Below are 21,483 nucleotides of genomic sequence, written 5' to 3'. Positions count from 1 at the left end.
AGAGGTAGTTTTATGACCCTTCTGATAGTTTAATCATTCTACTGTGCCGTGAACCTACAAAAACACTCATCAGAACGCGATTAATCTTTACGAACTTTGAAAATTGTTGACGTGCGAGGCGGAAGCTTCTGCGAATACCCAGAATATGACGCCAGTGGGAGGTAATTTATCTACACCAGGTATGCAATGAACGGAAGTCACACACGCAAAACAAGGAAGCGACGAGCGAAGTGTAAGTGACAAGATCCGGCACACACACGCACACACACACACACACACTGTAAGTCACCTGATATATGATGCCGCGTAAAGCGCCTCCTTCATGCATAACGTCACGTCACAAGGATTTTTTCAGTGTGTGCGCGTGTGCTTGTCTGCCTGCCTGTGAGTGTGTGTGTGTGTGTGTGTGTGTGTGTGTGTGTGTGTGAATGCATGAAAACAATAAATGAATAATAATAATAATAATAATAATAATAATAATAATAATAATAATGATGATGGTAATAGTAAGTGATACTGATAGTGATATTATTAAGTTAAAAAATAGTTTTGTCAATAAGATCAATGGAAGAACGGTACGTGGTGGCTGTCCTCACCTCCCCTACAGCGAAGCCTCGTTGACAGAGCTGAGGCCCACACGTACCGCGCGGGTCATCTGCGGTCACACCAAGCCTGTCTGAAAATAGTCAAACCGCACTAAGCAAGAACAGCGTCACCTACAGCAACAGCAATAATGATAATAATAACAATAACGATGATAATAATAATAATAATAATAATAATAATAATAATAATAATAATAATAATAATAATAATAATAATAATAATAACAATAACAACAGCAAAAACACTGTATCTTGACCACTGAGGACTTGGGGTTCACGATTTAAAAAACGGTGTCATCTTCATTTGTCTGTGGTATAGATGTATCTTATTTTTTCTTTCCGAATCTCGGCTTCATACTTTTGTAAATACTTATAGGTTTATATCTATCTCTCTCTCTGTCTATCTATCTATCTATCGATATAGATAAATCCTCTCTACCTTTATTCAGTTAAGCCTTCACTTATCACTACCGCCAAGCTTACATTATAAAACGGGAGGTAAGGAAAGAAAAGGGATTTTGTGCATTGAGATATCAACATTTACGAGCTGACGAGCTGACACAAGACAACGTTTCGGAGCCTCGAGGCGATATTACATCAGAGGCAAAGACACGCAATCTTCAGGATCGTTGGGTGGCGATAACAGTGTAAAACAGGAACGGAGGACGGATATCTAGGGCAGTAATCAAAGCGGGAAGAAATATGAGAAGACCCATGTGTCGATCCTTGCTGGTGACAGTGTGGCGCGTGCTGTGCCATATTCTCGAGCTCTACGTAGTGCGCACCATCTTCGTTGAAGTTGTGGGCTGACAGCGAAGCGAAAAATCAGCGGAAGAGATTCTCCATTAGTAGCAGGATAAGAAAATATGAGGTATCATATAAATTATAAATGAAATGGGCTAATAAATATAAGAAGAGAGGGAGCAGCGTCGGCAGTTTCCATACACAACCATTATAATGAATGGTCTGAGACCTCCATTCTCAAACACTCGAACATGCTCACCCTCTGGCAAGCAGACCGCCTTCCCTTCTCCCGACTTAAAGACATTCCACCGCCACATAATTACTGTTGGAGGACGGGGCATTAGGGCCGCGAGGCGCCGGTGCCTCCCTAGAGGGTGTTGAATATCGCTACGCGAGGCTGCCGCGGCCCCGGAGATCAACAATCCCTTCCCTGTGTGAGTACCCCGTGTTCAGGACGCCTCGAGCCAAACACTCCACTTCTATCAAAGGGTTGCCTAAATACAACCTCTGCGCGTGAGAAGCCCACAAGCTCGATGAAACCAAGAACTTAAGGTGCCAAACAACTCCTTAATCTATATTTTCTTGACGTGTTCTTACTGTGTGTTTGTGTGAAAGTGTTTTACCTATATACTTGTTTATCTTCTTGAGCTTTAAGCTTGTGCTCTGGATCTTAAGGACTTTGGTATCACCTTTAAAACTCGTATTTGACGGTGCTAAACCCCCCCCCCCCCAGGAGGAGGGTCACAACCCTTAACTATAATATTCGGAAGGATCTTGACCTTGTTCCGAGCGCACTAACCATTGAACTTCGGAGCACATTACACACGAAGTGTGTGTGTGTGTGTGTGTGTGTGTGTGTGTGTGTACTCAGCCATATTCCTAATGAGTCATGGAAAAGGATTGTCTAGATACTCTAGAACAATAACAAATGTTAAAAAAACAAAATCAACTGAATATTGTGAAAAAAACCCAGGTTCATGATGTGAAAGGTTGCAAAAGGAAGAATGAATTATATCAATATTTATAACAATTATGATTACATGTATTAAAAATCTAGTAACACTTTGCCCTCCTACTGAAATCCAGACAATGCCTCAACTATACTCTTAACCTTGTGTCGGAAAATATGATTTTGGCAGTTATCTATCTTCCTTTACCATTTCTTCATGTTTGCTACTGATGAATACCATCAGGTTTTACTTTGCTAATTTTATATAGCTGGCCATGTCCTGGAATGTATCTCCACTGACCCAGCAGGGATATAACTAAAATGCGATTATATTTTCCTATACCTCAGATCTTCTAAGAATGCATCCCCATCATATAGACTAGCTTGTATAAATTTACCTACATTCTACTGATGAAAGGTAAATCCAGTACTGTACGTTGGTATTTCAAAACTGATCAAGTGGCCAACACATCGACAATAATTTAGTATAATTTTGTTTGTAATTAACAATTTATATAAAAATCGATAATTTTAAGCATTTTTTTATTCTGATAATAAATGAAAGGGGATAACGAGTAAAATCTTATTCCAAGCAGATGTATTATTGGCATTTTTAACTGACCAAGAATTTCCTGAGCATTGTCATTTAAAACTCACTAATTGTATGATAAAGAAAAGCCATGCTTCCTTACTTAAAAATGAGGAAAATCCTTGTTTCCTCTAGGCCTCTTTTTTAATAATTTTCTTGTCCTGACTTAGGAATCTTTTCAGCACTGATCTTTCAACCTCACTGAGTTTCTTTGCATTTCTCAATACCTCCAAGACTGGTGGTACTTTGCCACATACTTACCCAATTGTAAAGTATTTTGCACCTCTCATATTTCTAATCACCTTTCTTAGTATTTCCTTTTTTATTAATTCTTTGCCCCTGGCAATTTTACTATTCACTTCTCACTTTTCCATATCAATCAATTAACAGGGACATACGCCAGGAAGCGCATCGCCTCACCCACCTTACAACACAACAGGGGTTCTTTTCCATTCAAAACAATGAATTGACATTTTTTTCTTTTACCCATTTTCCAAAGCTTGTATTACCATCTGCTATTTGATTTAATATCTTTCAGTCTCTGTAAACGAGCTTTACCTTTTCCTTTGATTAGTTTGGGCAATTTTTTTTTTTTTTTATCAAGCTCGATACTTTTACTTGACTAACATGATTATACCTCTTCCATTTTCAATAATTTTGTGAATCTAAAATCATGCTTTGTTAATCCACTACTATTGCACTCATTTCCTTTGTTTTACTCATACATGTCAGCTCATTTATTTCACCTTCCCAGTAACCGCTTTAAGAAGATTGTGAATAAATCCATTTTTTCTGCAAGATTTTCTCCTTTCCTCCTCTATCCTAAGACTCATTCATGATTTCCTGTTTCATTACATTCTTAAGTCACCTTACCCTTTCAGCTAACACTTAAAACATTGATATATACCTGGTTCAGCAAATAAGTCTGTGTCTGTGTACGAATTCACCATGGTCTGATCATGCCCTGAATTCACGATCCGCACCCAGTACCCTCCCTGAGTCAGCTTTAGATCTCTGGTAACAGGTTTTTGGGAATGGCTGGAAACTCACACCCACACAAACACACACAGTAGGCGGGACACAACCCCTGATTGACACTTCGTACCTTTTCACTGCTGGGAGGAAAGGGGGCATGGATTAAGGGAAACTAACCAACCATCTCCACTCTCCCCAGGAATCGAACCAGGGACCTCTCAGTTGTGAGGCGACAGTGCTATCGCACTACAGAGCAGTGTGTGTGTGCATGTATCTTCCTAGTTTTAGTTTAGTCTGAGGAACACTCATGAGATCCTGTTTCCATATCAATATTTGCCTAGCTTTTCCTAAAATTGCTACATACTCTTTGCCTCCACCACCTCTTCTAACTCATTCCAATTAAAATTATACTTTTTGTATCAATAAGGCATCTTCCTACTCACAGTTTTTTTCTTGTGTCCCGTAAACTCCTTAACTTCACCTCCCCTTTTCATTAATAGATTTATTTTGTCTGATTCCCCTAAGTCATTCACATATTTGTAAATCATAATTAAGTTTCCTTTGTCTTTTCTTTCCTCCAGTGTGATCAGTAGCATTTCTTTTTATCTTTCTTTCTATGTGAGTATGTGTGTATTTGGATAGATTTCAATGAAATGGAATTAAATTAATAAAATAAATACATAAGAAAATGATATTTTCTTCAAAAGCAAGCATGCAAATGATGGTTTATAATCTGTATATTTACAAACATGTATATGCCTTACTCATTTTAGATATAAACTGTAAATTTGTGGCTGTAAGATTATATGACAAATTTTAATACATTTGTTTTATTGATATAAAAGTTACCATTACAAACCAATGGTATACTTTGAACTATAGACAAATTTAATTTTAGCTGTAATTCTACACAGTTGTAACAACCTGCAGGGCTCAGCATCCCACGAACTAATACTGAGGATCTGCAGAGTAGAGATACATAATTTAGATTTACATATATAATACACATCACAGTTTGAACAGCCTGACAGCTGGTTAACAGACATCAGACCACTTGTTCAAGGACAAAAAATTGTCCTTCATATGCATGGTCTTTGCTTTATACACTTAAGCTCACTTATCAACCATAGCATTCATGTGGTTATGGCCTCAGCTTAATGAAATGTGGATTCATGGAATGTTTAACCATACTCTCCATAATTGAGGAGTTTAAGCTGTCATCCACCTACTTACCTGCTGTTCAAAAAAAAAAAAAAAATAAGATCACACACACACACACACACACAACTTTGCTATGGTACACATCATCCTATCATTCTTGTATACTTTTTAACTGCCATGCTTCCTGAATGCCCTTGAGCAGCACCTCACAAGTTACTGCTACTGTAAAAATAGTTCACTGTTCTTGTAGCTGCAAGATAGTCTTGCAGAAGTAGTACATTTGGTGAGGGTGGGGTATTTAAGGAACAAAGTTTACTGCACAACACCTGAGTACCCCACACATCATAAAACTCTGTTCATCAGGAAAGGCCATCTAAATTTCAGACAATTTTTTTCATGTCAAGAAAAAAATATGCCATATAACACATTTTACTATATAACTCAGTCCGAGTGCATATGAACCTACTAAGTTGTAGAAGATGGAGGTCATGTGACACGACCAGTGTTGTTGTAACGATGAGGATGGTCAGTGTGTTGGGGCCCTTGACCCCTGGCTGCTGCAGCTGGCCCAGGAGTCAGTCCAGACACAGGAAGATTAAATAGTCCAAACACTTGTGACAAAGCTTCTCGAACACCTTCTGACAATAATCCTGTATCACCTTCACCATTTCCATACAATGCTGAAAAAAAAAAAGTAATGTTATCCCAAAAAAACAACTGAGAAGAGACAAAAGTGCAGATAAAAGTAGGGAGAGTTAAAATGTCACATATTTTCAGCTGACAATTAGTGCTACTCAAGTTGAGTAGCAGCAGTACTCACCTGCAGGAGTAATAACCGGCTCACTGGGTTCCACTGGGACATCATTCACATCCACCAAGGCTGAGTCCCCACGCAGGCGTCTTTCACGGGCTGTGGCTGCCAGCAATACTGCAGCATTAACCCGCTCCAGTAGCCGCCGCATACCCAAGTCAACCTGAATATTGGTCTCAATTAGAAGTTGGTGTGTATGTGTGTGAATGCAGCAATAGAAATAGTAGTAAAGTGGTCCCTCAATTTTGCAAACTGAAAAGGAAGAGGGGTTGTCTGAAAAAACAAGATTTCAAATTTTCAGAATGGGATGAGAAGTGTAAAAAAATTATTGCTGCAATTACAGGTTACTGGTATTTTGACATTCAGTAAAGGATATGATGTTACTGATATTGCCAAAAATTTGAGTACGGCTGTATATGATTACATCAGCCAATGCTCTGATAGGTATGAGGAGGTTGTTGTACATGAATGCCCAGAAGTGTTACTCTAAGTGGTCTGTCTACCCAGGTGTTCTTTCCATAACATAATTTCTAGACATACGAAGCTTATTGTGTAAATCGATGGGTTCTGTTAATTTCCATTCTATCTTTTCTTTTTTTGGAAGGGAAAGATTCTGCCAAATATGAATAGTATGCTGATAAAAATAATTATAGTGTTGAGAACACCTACAGTATATGCGAAGTCCTATGATTACATAGAAACGTCAAAATACACCAGCCAGCTTCTTTTCAAAATGATAATAAAATCCTTATATTTACCTGCTCACTCATCAATGCAGCCAATTGGCCAAACACTACAGTCTGTCGGGTGTTGATCAGATGGGCGAGGTGATATAGTGGGCGATACAAGGGGTGGGAATCATCATGGGTCACCGGGGGAGTGTTGTACCGATGGCCAACTTGCGGGGGTGTAAGGCTGTCTCCTGTCATTGTACTTGGTGGTGTGTGTGATCCCTGACCTCGATAGTGCAAGGGGGGTCTTGGGGAGTTACTTCGGGAGGTTGGCAGGCTATTGTTCAAGAAGCCATCTCCGCCCTCAATTCTACGGCTGTCTAGGCTACCCTCCTCCGCTCCCCCTCTATACAAAGGCCGCTGATCCTTGTGGGGTCCAGTGAATCCTTGTTGATTAAGAAGAGGGCCAACTGGTTTTCCAGGCACACCCTGTGGGCCAACAGCACCGCCAATAGCCGCTTCTTGTTGCTCCTTGAGTTGCCGTCGTCTTCTTTTGCTCCACAGTTCATGGCAATCTTGATATTTTGGAAGAGGGGGTGGTTCCATCCTACATTAATGAAAGAAGCAATTATTAATAACTTGAATAAACTGATGCCTTAAGCTGTAAATTTTCAAAATTATCTATAATTTCCAACAAATTTTATACTTACAAATCTGGATCAACATTCTTCAACCATGTACTGTTGAGAGCATTTTCCGCACTAATGCGCTTGGAAGGATCAAGTTTCAACATTTGATCTAGGAGTTCCAGAGCTGGTTGAGGCATTTTGTCTTTAAAATCCTCAAGTATTCTTCTTCGGTATGTCTTTTTAGGTTTCATCGTGCCCCATCCCGGCAATTTGACTATATCAGGCCAGTCTGCAGGGGAAGGCGTTCCACAAACCCGAGATATTACATCTAGTTGCATTGGCTCTGTGCTCGCCTGTAAGAGAGAATGAGTATTTAAATTTCATGCATTTAAAGTTAAGCTTCATTTTGCATTAGAAAAATATTTGAGGGCACTGTTGCTTGGCCTCAGAACTGCAGTGGTAGAGAGAATCAAGTATAAACTCACTTGAAATAGTGGACGTTTCTGAAATAGCTCTCCAAGGATGCAACCACAAGACCACACATCAATAGCTGGCCCATAGCGCTCTTCACCAAGTAACAACTCTGGTGGACGGTACCACAGGGTGATAACTTTGTTGGTATAAGGCCGCTCTTTGTTAGAGCTAAACAACCTTGCAAGACCAAAGTCACCAAGCTTAATCTGGCCTCTGGAAATAAAAGTAAAGTAGAACATAAGTAGGCATGGTAATGGTTACCGAAAATCACCACTAGATTTAGAAAGAGACTTTACTGGAAGTGATTACTGGCTCTCAACAGAAGGAATTTCTAGAAGTGGTTGAATTTGGAGGGACATGAAGATGACTCACATTCAATTTTACAGCACTGTAAAATAAAGTTATATTTAAATGAGCTTGTTAACTACAGTAGGATATCAATCTAATGCAAGAGGCACCTAAGAAAATAGTGGTTTGGAGATAGGTTCAGTCTATTCAAAGATTTGACTTATTCTCAGAAGGGTTCTGTACACATTCTCCATGAACAGTAGAGTTCAAATGTACCAATTAATCACACACACACACACACACACACACACACACACACACAGGCAGACAGACAGGCACACACACACAAACACATAGAAAAATCCTTGTGACATGACATAATGAAGGAAGGAAGCGCTTTACAGGAAAGATCCTATCATACCTGAAAAACAAGGCAAGCTAATTCTACTGATTTCAAAGTGTTTACTTACTTGTTATTCATGAGAATATTGCTGCATTTTATGTCTCTGTGGAGGAAATTCTTCTTGTGGCAATAGTTGAGTCCATTAAGGAGTTGTCTCATGATGGAAGCATTGTGCTGCTCTGAGAATTCAACCATCCCAGACTCAAGGAGACCCATCAGGTCATGGTCCATATATTCAAAGACCAAATAGAACGAGCCCTTATCCTGAAAAGAATGAAACCAAAAGGATTAAAGAATTTTGTACTCTTGATGAATTAGTTATATCTTGCCAAGATGGAACTGAATAAAATTCATATTGACAACCCAAATTAATTTAAACGTACATGTCTGAAATCAATAGCATCTTGCTTGTCTGTGACTATTTCTTTAAGATTGACAATATTTTTGTGATGAAGCTGCTTCAGAATCTTTATTTCCCGAACAGCTGTAATAGGGAAGCCTTCTTTTTCATTTTCCAGTCTGACTTTCTTCAATGCAACCATTTCATCATCTGCAAGAATGAAAGTAGGAATATATTAATAAAATAAAATAAAATTTTTACTATCAAAGGTCCTAAAAAGGATAATTACTGTTTCTGATTCTGTGTATTAAGTAGGATGCAACTGGGCTTCCCAATGGGACAGTAAAACCATAACAACACTCATGACAGGAAGTGAAATCATGATTTTCAGAAAGCTTAACTCAGAAAATTATTCCTGGCAACTATGCTGGATTCCTCTCAGTTAGTGGCTCCATTCCTAGTTGAGTATGTTCTCTAACCAAATAAATTTTTGCACTATGTAGTGAGTGCTATAATAACTGTTTAATCCAACGATGCAAACAAAAATTTGTCTATATGTAGTAGGTGACCTAGGCAAAGAATTTTCTGAGTCTCCATGAGGGTGCTGACTGGTGGAGATCCAAGACATGAGCCTGCCAACACCTAATTAGCAGGGTTCTCACCAACCCAGCCAGGAATCAAGCCACTGCTGGAGATCTAGCTTGAGTTAATCAACTATAGTGTAAAAAACTATGATATTGAAAAAAAAAATCTAGCAACTCCTCTGGCATTAAAGTGATGGCTTCTTATTACATATTGCTTCAGAAACACCAATCTTGAATTCTTACTTTTCTTATCCTTTGCTCTAGCTTTGTACACCTGCCCATATGTTCCTTCTCCAATTTGGGCAATAATGTCAAACACTTCAACACATCGTTCACTCCAGTCCTCTAACGGTGTGCGGTCATGTCGCTTGGCATTTAATATTTTGGGTCTTGCAGCTGATCTTGATTTGTGGTGGCCTAAGCGGGAGAGAGGAGGAGTGCTCAGAGTATCATCGTCGGGAGAAAGTTCCTCTGTTCCTGCTATCACTGAAAAGATAAAGTGAATATAGTAATCCAGTATAAATTAGTGGTTGTATTCACATTATTAGCAACATTTAAGTTTCCTTATAATTTAATACATACTATGAAATGACATGTCTTACTTGGAGGCATCGGGAGATCTGTGATTATACTCTTCCTTGTTGGCTTTGTTTCTGGAGGGGTGCTGGGAGATGTAGGTGAGTCAATATCCTCCAAATTTATTCCAGGTGGCATTGGTAGTTTTGTCAAACTTGTTGGTACTGTTACTTTCTTGAAGTCAATTTTCCCTATGTCTGGGGTTTCTGACTTCATACTAGCAGACAGCTGCTCTGGTGGGCAAGACTGATCAGAGTTTTCCTCAAAATCAATGGATACATTATTCTCCAGCAGTGATGCCCCATTAGGGATGGCAGTAGCAGCAGCAGCAGTAAAAGTAGCAGTATTAGAAGTAATTGTGTCATTATTACTGGCAGCAGCAGCAGCAGTTACTGCCGTTGCAGCAACAGCATTTGAGTTACTTGGTACTGAGACAATGGGTGTTAAGACTGGGCCAGGAGTGTCAGGTCCTGAAGTTGATCCTCCCCCCTCTGGTTCAACATTTTCTTTACCCTTCTCTGGCTTATCAGATTCTTTGGTCACCAAGGCCATGATTCGGTCTCTATTTTTTGTTTTCTTAAGAAGTTCTGCAAACAAACTTGTGGAACTCATATGGTTTTCATGGGCTAGACCACCACTGGCTGGAGTGGAACGACGAGGTGAGGCTTGTCTAGGACGAGGGGGTGTGGTAGGCGAACGTCTCGGTCGCCGACGCACAGGAGTTCGACTTCCACTTCTGCGTTTCTTTCCCCTGAAAAGTATTGTAAACAAGACACTGGAAAAAACTCTTAGCAGACAATACTACAGTAGTGAATAATAAATCAAAATGTCACAGGAATCAAAAGAGCCAAATGAAAATTACTTGTACATGAAGGTAGAGAGCAGCTTTCACTGCTGTAACATTGATTTATGGAGGAGTAACCACAGTGTTTAAGATGACTTTGACTGTATTACATTTAATCAGAAAAAACAATTATAGAATGTTATAACTGGAATAAAAAATATACTATCTCTCGCTCTCTCTTACCTGACCATATTCAATGCAGTAAGAACAAAACAAGTCCATACCATTCGTAAACCCTACCTGCTAAATACCAAATACACATTTGGTAACTGATATATTTGGCATGGAATCCCTTACAACAGAGAACAATTATGAATTGCTACATTAATGACATAATAAAGGTATATATCTAAGAGACAATGGCTGTTGAGAGTTGTGTAAATGGAGCAGATAGCTAACAAACATCTATATTCATATTTCTAATTTGTAGAGTGGAGGGGAGTCAATGGTACTTCCAAACAATGTAGCCAGAAATAAACCTGCTAAATGATGATTAGATATAAGTGCATCCAAGTGCCACCATAAGCATGAATAATGTTGAAGCATTACATAATTAAGGGAAACACCAGCAAACTTCTGCAAAATAGCCTTTTCAGTTAAACAGCCCCCAGAAAGAAAATAGGACATCTCCAGCGTTGAAAGGTTTAGGAGTTATATTAGCTTACAAATATTTGACATGCAATGCAGCAGGCACTACTACTAAGCAGGGGTGTGGAATTGGAATTGGAGTTGGTGGAGTCGGTTACTTTTGGCCGGAGTCTTTGTCGGTAAAAATACCTCCGACTCTGACTCCTTTACGTAATCAATTCTCATATAACGTACTTCGCTGCACTGCAAGATCAGTTTTGCCAATTTATGAAAATTTTCCACAAATTTGTCGGAGGCAAGTTTTTAGGAGCTCTAGTGCGAAGATTTTTTCTTAATTCATGTAATATGGATTTTTTTATGGAATTGTGAGTTATTAATCTGTGAATTAATGAGATAAATTACTAGAGCTAGACGATGTCATATAAAATGTACCCAACAACACGTGCTGTACCAGGCGAATCTGATTCCTGTAATATACTCGTGTGCATCTCCACTCAGCACTGAATCTGTGATAGGCTGCTCAGAGCCCAGCATTGGGTTGTCTTTTAGTCGGAGTCACAACCTTAAAATTTCCTGGAGTCAGAATCGGAACTTTTTATGTCCGGCTCCACACCCTTGCTACAAGAACTTCCAAACTTATGTTCAAATCAAGCCCATACAATTATGAGTGGCATTTTTCACAATAAATAAAAAAAATCATTTATTGTTACTTCCTTTCCAATACGTGTGATTTAAAATGAATTTATTCCCTCAAAGTCACAAACCCACTCATAACTGTTTTTAATGTTAATGTCCCAACTTGCAAGAGCGCACAAGTAATAGGAACTTGGGCACCTGGTAAAGAAGCATTTACTCTAGCACATGTTAATACCTAAAACCATGTTAGTAAAAGGTAAGTTTGTTAGTGCCATCTGTACTGTAATTAGTAATGATGAAAGCACAACAATACCATGCATCTTATGCTAAAACATTCCAACTTTCAATCAGTCAGTAGGGGCATGCCTTGCCCACCCTACAACACCATCATAGGGGTTCCTCCTAGTCTCCATGCAGGTACCAGTTTTCATACCAAGTACATACCAAAAAGCATTCATCAATTTTCTCCAGCCACAGGTTTTAGGAACAGGCCTCCTCCACTCAATGTTATCACACAGAAACAAGCCAGTGAACTGGATCAATTTCTGGATAGCATGCCACAGACCCATATAGCCAGGGTTAGTGTTCATGGATCATTCATGTAACAGGCCTTGAACCAGTATCAAGAAATAGTTACTGATTTGACAAAGTAATTTCAGCGATACCCCATGATTCTATTAAGAGATTTATCAATGGCATTAATTTGCCTATTCAAGTCACAATTATTTTTGTGTTCCTGTCTCACAACCATAAAGTACAACAGGGAGCATAAGTGACTTGAACATCCAAATCTTTGTCCTGCTGCACAGGTATCAACAATGTCATCAACGTCACAAAGTATTTCTGCCACATTTCCAATTTGCGGTATATATATATATATATATATATATATATATATATATATATATATATATATATATATATATATATATATATATATATATATATATCTGAGAGAGAGAGAGAGAGAGAGAGAGAGAGAGAGAGAGAGAGAGAGAGAGAGAGAGAGAGAGAGAGAGAGAGAGAGAGAGAGAGAGAGTTATTATTAATTTGTTTACTGTTCCTTAAAAATTCAAAATGTTTACATTATAATTGTATTGATATACCTATACTTATTTCCTGTTAGCTTTCTCAAATCCTGTATTTAACTAGGTAATCACACACACACACACACACACACACAAACTAATAAGGAAAAATTAAACCACACTGACCTGGGAGACTGTCCTCTACTTCGACTGGGGCTTCTGGTGGGGCTGTGACTCCTGCTCCTGCTCCTACTCCTTCGTCCATGAGAGTGATAATCTCTGTCCCTTCCTTTTTTCTTTTTCTTCTTTTCTTCTCTCCTGGAGGTGGATGCAGAAGCGTAATACCTACTACTACTACTGGTATGAGGTGGAGTATCTGGACTGCCCCTGATTTCTATGTATTGTATAGGGCTTCGAGAAGGTGATCGCTTCTTATTGTACATCACAACAGGCGGCGGAGAGCGCACTCGGTGAGAGGTAGGCCGACGAGGAGAGCTTCTTGAAGGAGGTGTCATATTTCCCCGCCTCTGACCGGGAACAGGAGATGCGGTTGACCTGCGCGGACTGATGTGATGCAGCCTGCTTGACCGATCATAGTTCTTGCTGGCTGATGGTAACTGGGATTGAGGTGGCGTAAGATGACGGGTGGTATGATGACGGGGAGATATAGGAGGGGGGGGAGAGCGTGGTATGGATCTGCGGGAGGGTGTGCGTTCCCGTGACCGACGGTGTGAGGAGTGAGCAGGACCTCGCACATGGTTTAGTTCAACAGGATGGGGGCTTAATAGGCCATCATCATCGTTTGAACTAAGTGGGCTAGGTTTCTCTCCTCTGCTCCTCATCCGAGATGACGCACCAACAGATCGTGCGTCATGACTAGGGATGCTCCTCTTGATCACCACAGCCTCAGTGATATCATCATCAGAACTTGCAACACTGCCTTCCCCAACCACATCATCATCATAGCCCGGACTACCACTTCTGGATTTGTGTTTACTTTTCTTCTTTCTCTTTTTGTGCAGAACAGGACTATGGGATCGCTCAGATCTACTGTGTTTTTTTGCCTTTCTCTTCTTATCTTTTTTGTGTTCTTTTTTCCTAGCTCTGGAATGGTCTCTCTCTGATTCTGAGGGAGTACGAGAATGGTGGTATGGGTCCCTCGCGCGATAATAGTCTCCTCTTGTTTCTAAGGAATGACGATCTGGGGACATGACAACTGGGTATGGTACAAGGGGACGGGAGGAGTGAAGAGTGTGGTGGGAGGTAGAGGGAGAGGACTCCACCTCTCCGTCACTGTGTAACTCCCTCGACCTTGGAAGAGGTGAGCGAGACACAAATGAAGGGCTTCGACTGATATTTGCGCTATAGACGGGAGGACTGGGTCGAGGGCTCAGCCGAGACGAGCGGGTGGGAGATCGGAGTAACGGACGATTACCACGTGGACTAACTATTGGGCTCTCGCTAGGACTGTCCGTGATCTCACCAGCTTCCGGTTCAGAGAATGCCTCTGAGCTGACGTCAGAGTACTCAACCAAGGCCCGAGGCTCCCTTGCCTGCTGGTGGTCCTTGGGGGAGCCTCGCGATGCCCCCTTACGATGACCTTCCTTCTCCTTTTCCTGTGATGAGTGGCTTCTAGACTTCTTCACTGGTGTTGTCTTAGAGGCAGTGCTGTGGCTTGGCTGTTGGTCATGGTTTTGATTCTCCTCTTGCTCATCATCAGAGAGAGATGAGAAGCTCTCGTCAGACTCAATAGTCTCATGGATGCTCGGCATGTCCTTGGTCAATGGCACCAAGCACCACACAAACACAAGCCCATGCTTCACCACAACCCTCCTCCAGCAACACCACCAGAACCTTAAACCATCATCATAGCCATCAGTCTGAAAAATACAGAGCAACATTAAGTAACTTATCACATGACATGCAATATGTCAAAATACCATGTTTCTAAGTTTATACAAATCATCAAGTAATATCAAACTATCCATTGTAAATTGCTAAATACTAACAAGAACTGTTTATTATCGACTTAACCACTTAACAGCACCATATGAGGATATGGTGACAGGTTTGGAGATCAAAAAAACCCAAGAGGATGTTGAGTTGGAATCTTGTGGATAATGCAAATAGATAACTGAGGGCTTACTGTGTGTGTGTGTGTGTGTGTGTGTGTGTGTGTTGCCAACTAAGCATCATGTTAATTTAGCAGTGATGGGTTACTATCCTTAGTGGCGATAAGTTACTTTTTTTGGCAGCAATTGGGTCCTTCATTGAGCTCAACCTGCCATCTGGTGGTCTATGGCAACACCCTATCTTTTGGCTTTCGAATGGTAAAAAAAATTTCAGTCAGACATAAATTTAAATGCCAATAGTAAGGGAATTTAAATGGCTACTGCATGGGCATGGCACGCTAACTGCGGCGCATTAGCTGGCATGTCAAAGTATGGAATGAATGTTGGAAAATCAAACATGCAGCAATCTTCAGGGTGAAGTTTGTAACCCATGTAACAGTTTTGGAACACAATTACGGATATGAAAAGTGTAACCTGCTCACAAAAATATTTGGAACAAATGAATACAAAGGAAAAGGATTAGAAATGAGAGAAAAGAGAAGAATTACACCGAAGAAGACAATAAAGAAGAAGAGGAAGACAGACAAAGGAATTCCAACTGATAACCATGCACCTGGAGGGTACTGATAGAACCTTGCAACAATTAGGAGCATGGCATGCCCTGACACCCTCCCTTTGAGCGATTAATATCTTTATAAGGCGGAACAAGGTGCCTGATCCTTTTAAGCACTCACTGATATGTGATTACTGATCTCATAAAATTCATATGAAAGTGGCATTGACAATATAGTACCTTCACTGAGCCGAAGAACTTTAGCAAAACTTTAATCGCGTTTTTCTCAAAACAAGTACAACATGAACATAAACTTATTTTTGCTTTTATTTTCTGCACGATTTTTATTAAACTTTAGAACATACAAGATCATGTATCGTACTAATCTTTGACAATATGTTGTTTTGAAAGACGGCATAGTTTTGATATATGGAAAACTTTTCCAAAATAAATTTCAAAAATAAAAATAAAAATTTTACAGATTAACAAAAAGTTTTCAAAAAAACATTGTGACAAATTGTTAGAATAGCAATGAACTATCAGATGTGCGTGTCACAGGAAAGTCAGTTAAAAAAAAAAAAAATGGCCGAGAAAAATTAATTACAAATTTTCATAAAAACGATAAATAATTTTCTTAATTTTTCATTTCATCTGATCAGCTTGAAATTTTCATATGATAACAAAGGTACCGTACTAATATATACAACATATAAATTATTGTGGGAAAAAAAAAATTATTTCCTATTTCTTGCATTTCCCCATTTCTTAAATACTACTAGTAAGTCAAGAAAAATTATTTGGACGTACGCCGAATGCATAATTTTGAGGGGTAGGTCTACAAGGGCCACCAGATAACAGGTCGAGCTCAGTGAAGGACCCAATAGGTTACTATCCACTAGATTATGGTGAGGTTCTGTTGATCAATAAATAGTTCTTAACTGTTGGCCATTTCTCTCATGCACAAGTAGGAGCAATTACGACCAATCTCCTACAGGAGATTGAAGTATGAAAATTGTTAATTGAAACAAAAAGTGGCTATCAGAAAAATTCAATACATCTTAATCTAATAGAAAAAGGTTATTTCCTCAACAAAGTATGTGACCTTTAACAAAAATTTACCATTGATTTTCCAATGATATACCTAGCTAGGTTCTGATCCTACAATTAATCCTCTATAGTTTTCACAGCTGTTTTGGGGGTTCCAAAAGTCACAAAAAAAAGCATATTTTTACCCCCAAAATATTTTGTAAATGACTCAGAAAAAAACACCCCAGAAATATGTATACATAACCTTAAGAAAAAGTAGGCCAGCAATTGTGTGACTCAAATAGCCTTGCCTTAGTATGCATTGTGAATTAATACCCAACAAGAATGTATACTTCCATATGTAGGTGTAGATAGATCAATAGATTCAAGTACCAGTGTCCAGAATTACACCCATAAGAACATAGAACATTTCAACATGGCAGAGCAGGCCACTATGAAACATGAGCTTTGTTACACCAAGTTTACCTAAAATAGAATCACCCCACCTAAAGCTAAGGGACAGTAACCTATCACTACTAAAATGGTAACCTAACATCACTTCAGAGATATTCTAACCTCAGAAACTAGTAATCTGTGAGTGATGCAATTACTAATGACGAACAGCCCCCTTAATTCCATCAGGCAAAAATTAAATCAACCATTGAAGTGAGTTGGGTGTAATTCTGTAGGAAAACTGACACTGCCTTGCCAAATCTAGATTCATTAAAAATTAAAAATTGAATTATCCATTATTATAAGTCAGTGACCTTTGAGAACACTGAAGTTAAGCCTGTATGACTAAAGCATTCCATAGTCCTTGTCCTCCAGATATATAGAATCACACCCAAAACGAAAACGAAAACTAGCACACTGGAAATTAAGCACACGCACGTAATACCCCCCCACACACGCACACATGCACTCAACACCATTACTACGCTGCACCAAGGATAATATACAGGATAATATACAAAATGGATGATATACAGAATCACACCCAAAACGAAAACTAGCATAGTGGATATTATACACACGCACGTAATACCCACACACACACACACACACACACACACGCAAATATGCACTCAACGCCATAACTACAGCGCATTAAGGATGATAGGCCTATACAGAAGGATAATATACAAAATGGATGATATACAGAATAACACCCAAAACGAAAACTAGCACACTGGAAATTATACACACATGTAATACCCACACACACGCACACACGCACTCAAAACCATTACTACACTGCACTAAGGATGATAGGCCTATACAGAAGGATAATATACAAAATGGATGATATACAGAATCACACCCAAAACGAAAACTAGCACACTGGAAATTATACACACACGTAATACCCACACACACGCACTCAACACCATTACTACACTGCACTAAGGATGATAGGCCTATACAGAAGGATAATATACAAAATGGATGATATACAGAATCACACCCAAAACGAAAACTAGCACACTGGAAATTATACACACGTAATACCCACACACACGCACTCAACACCATTACTACACTGCACTAAGGATGATAGGCCTATACAGAAGGATAATATACAAAATGGATGATATACAGAATCACACCCAAAACGAAAACTAGCACACTGGAAATTATACACACACGTAATACACACACACACGCACTCAACACCATAACTACACTGCACTAAGGATGATAGGCCTATACAGAAGGATAATATACAAAATGGATGATATACAGAATCACACCCAAAACGAAAACTGGCACACTGGAAATTATACACACACGTAATACCCACACACACGCACACACGCACTCAACACCATAACTACACCACACCAGGGATGATTTTAACGTCACACAGTATAAAATAAAGCCAGCCTCCCCCCCTGGACCCCCCCCCTCTAACAGTCTGGGGGCTAGGCTGACACTCACTCCCATCTACGCCGCAATTCCACACACACGCCACAATATAACACAATCTAGCAGCCATTAAGAGTATTTCCGAGCACGGGACACACGCGGCTTACCTCCACTCAGGAATTTGCCGTAGTATCTCGGTGCCAATGGCGGTGATGATGACCCCCGACGACCGTCATCCGCCGCTCAGGGTTTATTTCAGGCCGCTATCCTCCCTTATTACGGGACCTCCCTCCTCCCCTAGGGTCTAAGCGTGAGGGTCTAGCTTTGGGCAAGTCTCGGGGGTTTAATTCAAAGGGTGATTCTCCATTAAGCATAAGATATTAAACGGTAAAAAAATATATCCGTCTGGTCCAGCCTCTGTGGGACTCCAGCACTGCCTGCGTGACGTCACGGCCAGCTGACCCGAGCACAGGGAGTGGGGAGACACCGCGCCAAGTTTAAATGTCGCGGCTCGTCTCTTTAGCTATCTGTCTGTCACTACATAATGATGCAATGTGGGGTTGTGTATGTATATGGCCTACTGTAACATGCTCCTACAGTGAAAGCGTGAAGAGTGGGGAGACACTGCGCCAGTTTAAATGTCACGGCTCGTCTATTTAGCTATCTGTCTGTCACTACATAATGATGCAATGTGGGGTTGTGTATGTATATGGCCTACTGTAACATGCTCCAACAGTGAAAGCGTGAAGAGTGGGGAGACACTGCGCCAAGTTTAAATGTCACGGCTCGTCTATTTAGCTATCTGTCTATATAATGATCGATATAATGTAGTTCAATGTATGTATGGCTCACTTTAAAATGATCCCACAGTGAAAGCGTGAAGAGTGAAGAGACACCCGCGCCAGGTTTAAATGCCTCGGCTCGTCTTTCTATGTATAAAATTATGTAATGTAGTGTTGTGTATGTATGGCCTATTGTAACATGCTCCTGCAGTGAACGAGTGAAAATTGGAGAGATATCCGCGTCTAGTTTACATGTCACGGCTCGTCTATGTATCTATCTGTCTATATAATGATGTAATGTAGTGTAATGTATGTATGGCTCACTATAAAATGCTCCCACAGTGAAAGCGTGAAGAGTGGATTCGAGAGACACCGCGCCAAGTTTAAATGTCACGGCTCGTCAATATATCTCGTTTATTTATGTATATTTAATCTATCTGTCTATATAATGATGCAGTGTGGTGTGTGTATGTATAAGGCCTACTGTATCATGCTCCCACAGTGAAAGCGTACGTGAAAAGTGGAGAGAAACCGCGCCAAGTTTAAATGTCACGGCTCGTCTATTTATCTCGTTTATTTACGTATATTTAATCTATCTGTCTATATAATGATGCAGTGTGGTGTGTGTATATATGACCTACTGTAACATGCTCCTGCAGTGAAAGCGTGAAGAGTGGGGAGATACCCGCTTACTTATAACTTGCTAAAATATTGATGCAGAGATTATATGTGAATGTTTGTCTATATATTATGTGTGTATATATAATGTAATATGTGTATAGCTCACTGTAAAATGCTCCTATAGCGAAAGCATGAAAAGTGGGAAGACAACCGCGCCAGGTTAAATGTATCGACTCGTCAATCTACATATGTATAGGCTATAATGATGTAATGTGGTGTAATATATGTATGACTGATCACTGTAAAATGCTTATACAGTGAAAGCATGAAAAGTGGGGAGACACGTACCGCGCCAAGTTTAAATGCCTCGGCTTGACTATCTATATAATGATGTAGGTTAATGTAATGTATGTATGGCCCGCTGTAATATGCTCCTACGGTGAGAACGATAGGAAGGACATATTAGCTAATCATGATAGTTGTGGGTATGGGATAGATAATCACTCACCTGGATAAGATATAAGCCTAAATACGAATACCACGGATCCCCTCTCTATCCATCATGTTATAATGGTGTAATGTGATGTATGTATGGCTCACTGTACTATAATGTCGAAGTGATGTAATGAAATAATGTATGTATATGGCTTACTGTGAACTACACCGGCCTACAGTGAAAGTGATGGGAAGGACATATTAGCTAATCTCTATTTTCTTTTTGCCATCTCTATTTTCTTTATAGGAGCAGTGATTACAGGGCTTTCTTTTCAATAATTTAGTTTTGCCCTTGCGCTGCTTCATTTGTTAAAAAAAAAAAAAAAAGATAATGATGGACCGATCCAAGGTTGTGTGGTTCAGTTAGATAAAATACCATTAAGAACATCATTTCCTCCTTGCCACTGTCAAATGACCTTACAGTGACCGATGGGAAGCATATGTTAGCTATTCATGACTTAGTTGTTTTCAGTAATAAATGGTTATGGTTATTAAAGAGTAAATGTTCCCATGTACCCAGCTGCTCATTCTTCTTCTCGGGCTGTTGGGTAAATGAGGAGGAGGGAAGCTGTGATAACCTGAATGACACAGTGGGGATCGAGACACCTGCTTCTTTAATTTACTAAAATATTGGTGCAGAGATTATATATGAATGTTTGTCTATATATTATTTGTGTATGTATAATGTAATGTGTGTATAGCTCACTGTAAAATGCTCCTACAGTGAAAGCATGAAAAGTGGCCCTAGCTGTGTCCGGGATAAATGGGTTCATTCTTACCCACCACAGGATCAATGGAGATGAACACACAGGCCATGGCATGCACAGCTATAGTGTATGCCCCCAAACTTTATAGTGCTTCAATGGCCCCCATGGTCTCTCTCTCTCTCTCTCTCTCACACTCACACACACACACACACTCGATGTGAAGCTAGACGTGGAGTGCCTACAACCACATCTACAATTTGGCAATATGCCTACACACTTGTACTACCCAACCAAGCTCCGTATCTCAGACCTTTACTTTCCACTTTTTTTAACCCCTTCAACCCGGGGTTACGTTAATAGGCGCAGTACTGGATACAGAAATTCTCTCTCTCTATCTCTGTGTTCATATGTCAATCCATGTATACATCCATATTCTTACTGAAAGATAGATAGACAGGCAGACAGA

At 39.8% G+C, this 21,483-nt stretch overlaps 1 protein-coding gene across 3 annotated transcripts; it reads right to left on the bottom strand.

The window, feature by feature from the left end:
• Positions 1-3,470: 3,470 nt before the first annotated feature.
• LOC126999850 (cyclin-dependent kinase 12-like) lies at positions 3,471-18,866 on the bottom strand. Of its 3 annotated transcripts, XM_050862912.1 has the most exons (12): positions 18,580-18,866; positions 13,082-14,775; positions 9,826-10,550; positions 9,467-9,709; positions 8,683-8,849; positions 8,367-8,563; positions 7,620-7,821; positions 7,216-7,487; positions 6,593-7,112; positions 5,844-5,997; positions 5,490-5,703; positions 3,471-4,824 (listed from the first exon to the last, which is right to left on the bottom strand). In XM_050862912.1, exons 2-11 carry the CDS (start codon positions 14,665-14,667, stop codon positions 5,510-5,512), a joined length of 4,260 nt encoding a protein of 1,419 aa, XP_050718869.1. In that variant the 5' UTR covers positions 14,668-14,775; positions 18,580-18,866; the 3' UTR covers positions 3,471-4,824; positions 5,490-5,509. The 3 variants fall into 3 exon arrangements, with proteins under 3 accessions (XP_050718869.1, XP_050718868.1, XP_050718870.1); XM_050862911.1 differs by having other exon boundaries at positions 3,471-5,703; XM_050862913.1 differs by having other exon boundaries at positions 3,471-5,703; positions 9,467-9,640.
• Positions 18,867-21,483: the final 2,617 nt, after the last annotated feature.

Source organism: Eriocheir sinensis, chromosome 17 (genome assembly GCF_024679095.1).
Source record: "Eriocheir sinensis breed Jianghai 21 chromosome 17, ASM2467909v1, whole genome shotgun sequence".
NCBI lineage: Eukaryota > Metazoa > Arthropoda > Malacostraca > Decapoda > Varunidae > Eriocheir > Eriocheir sinensis.
The sequence above is the reverse complement of the archived record's forward strand: the minus strand, read 5'-3'. Positions and strand labels throughout refer to the sequence as shown.

What these genes read in the sequence shown, in the direction of transcription:
- LOC126999850 (XM_050862911.1), bottom strand. Translation starts at nt 14,667, where the DNA reads ATGCCGAGCATCCATGAGACTATTGAGTCTGACGAGAGCTTCTCATCT. An exon ending in AGAAACGTCCACTATTTCAA is followed by an intron (nt 7,488 to 7,619) that starts GTGAGTTTATAC and finishes TCTCTCTTACAG; the next exon opens with GCGAGCACAGAGCCAATGCA. An exon ending in CTGCATTGATGAGTGAGCAG is followed by an intron (nt 5,998 to 6,592) that starts GTAAATATAAGG and finishes ACCAATATTCAG; the next exon opens with GTTGACTTGGGTATGCGGCG.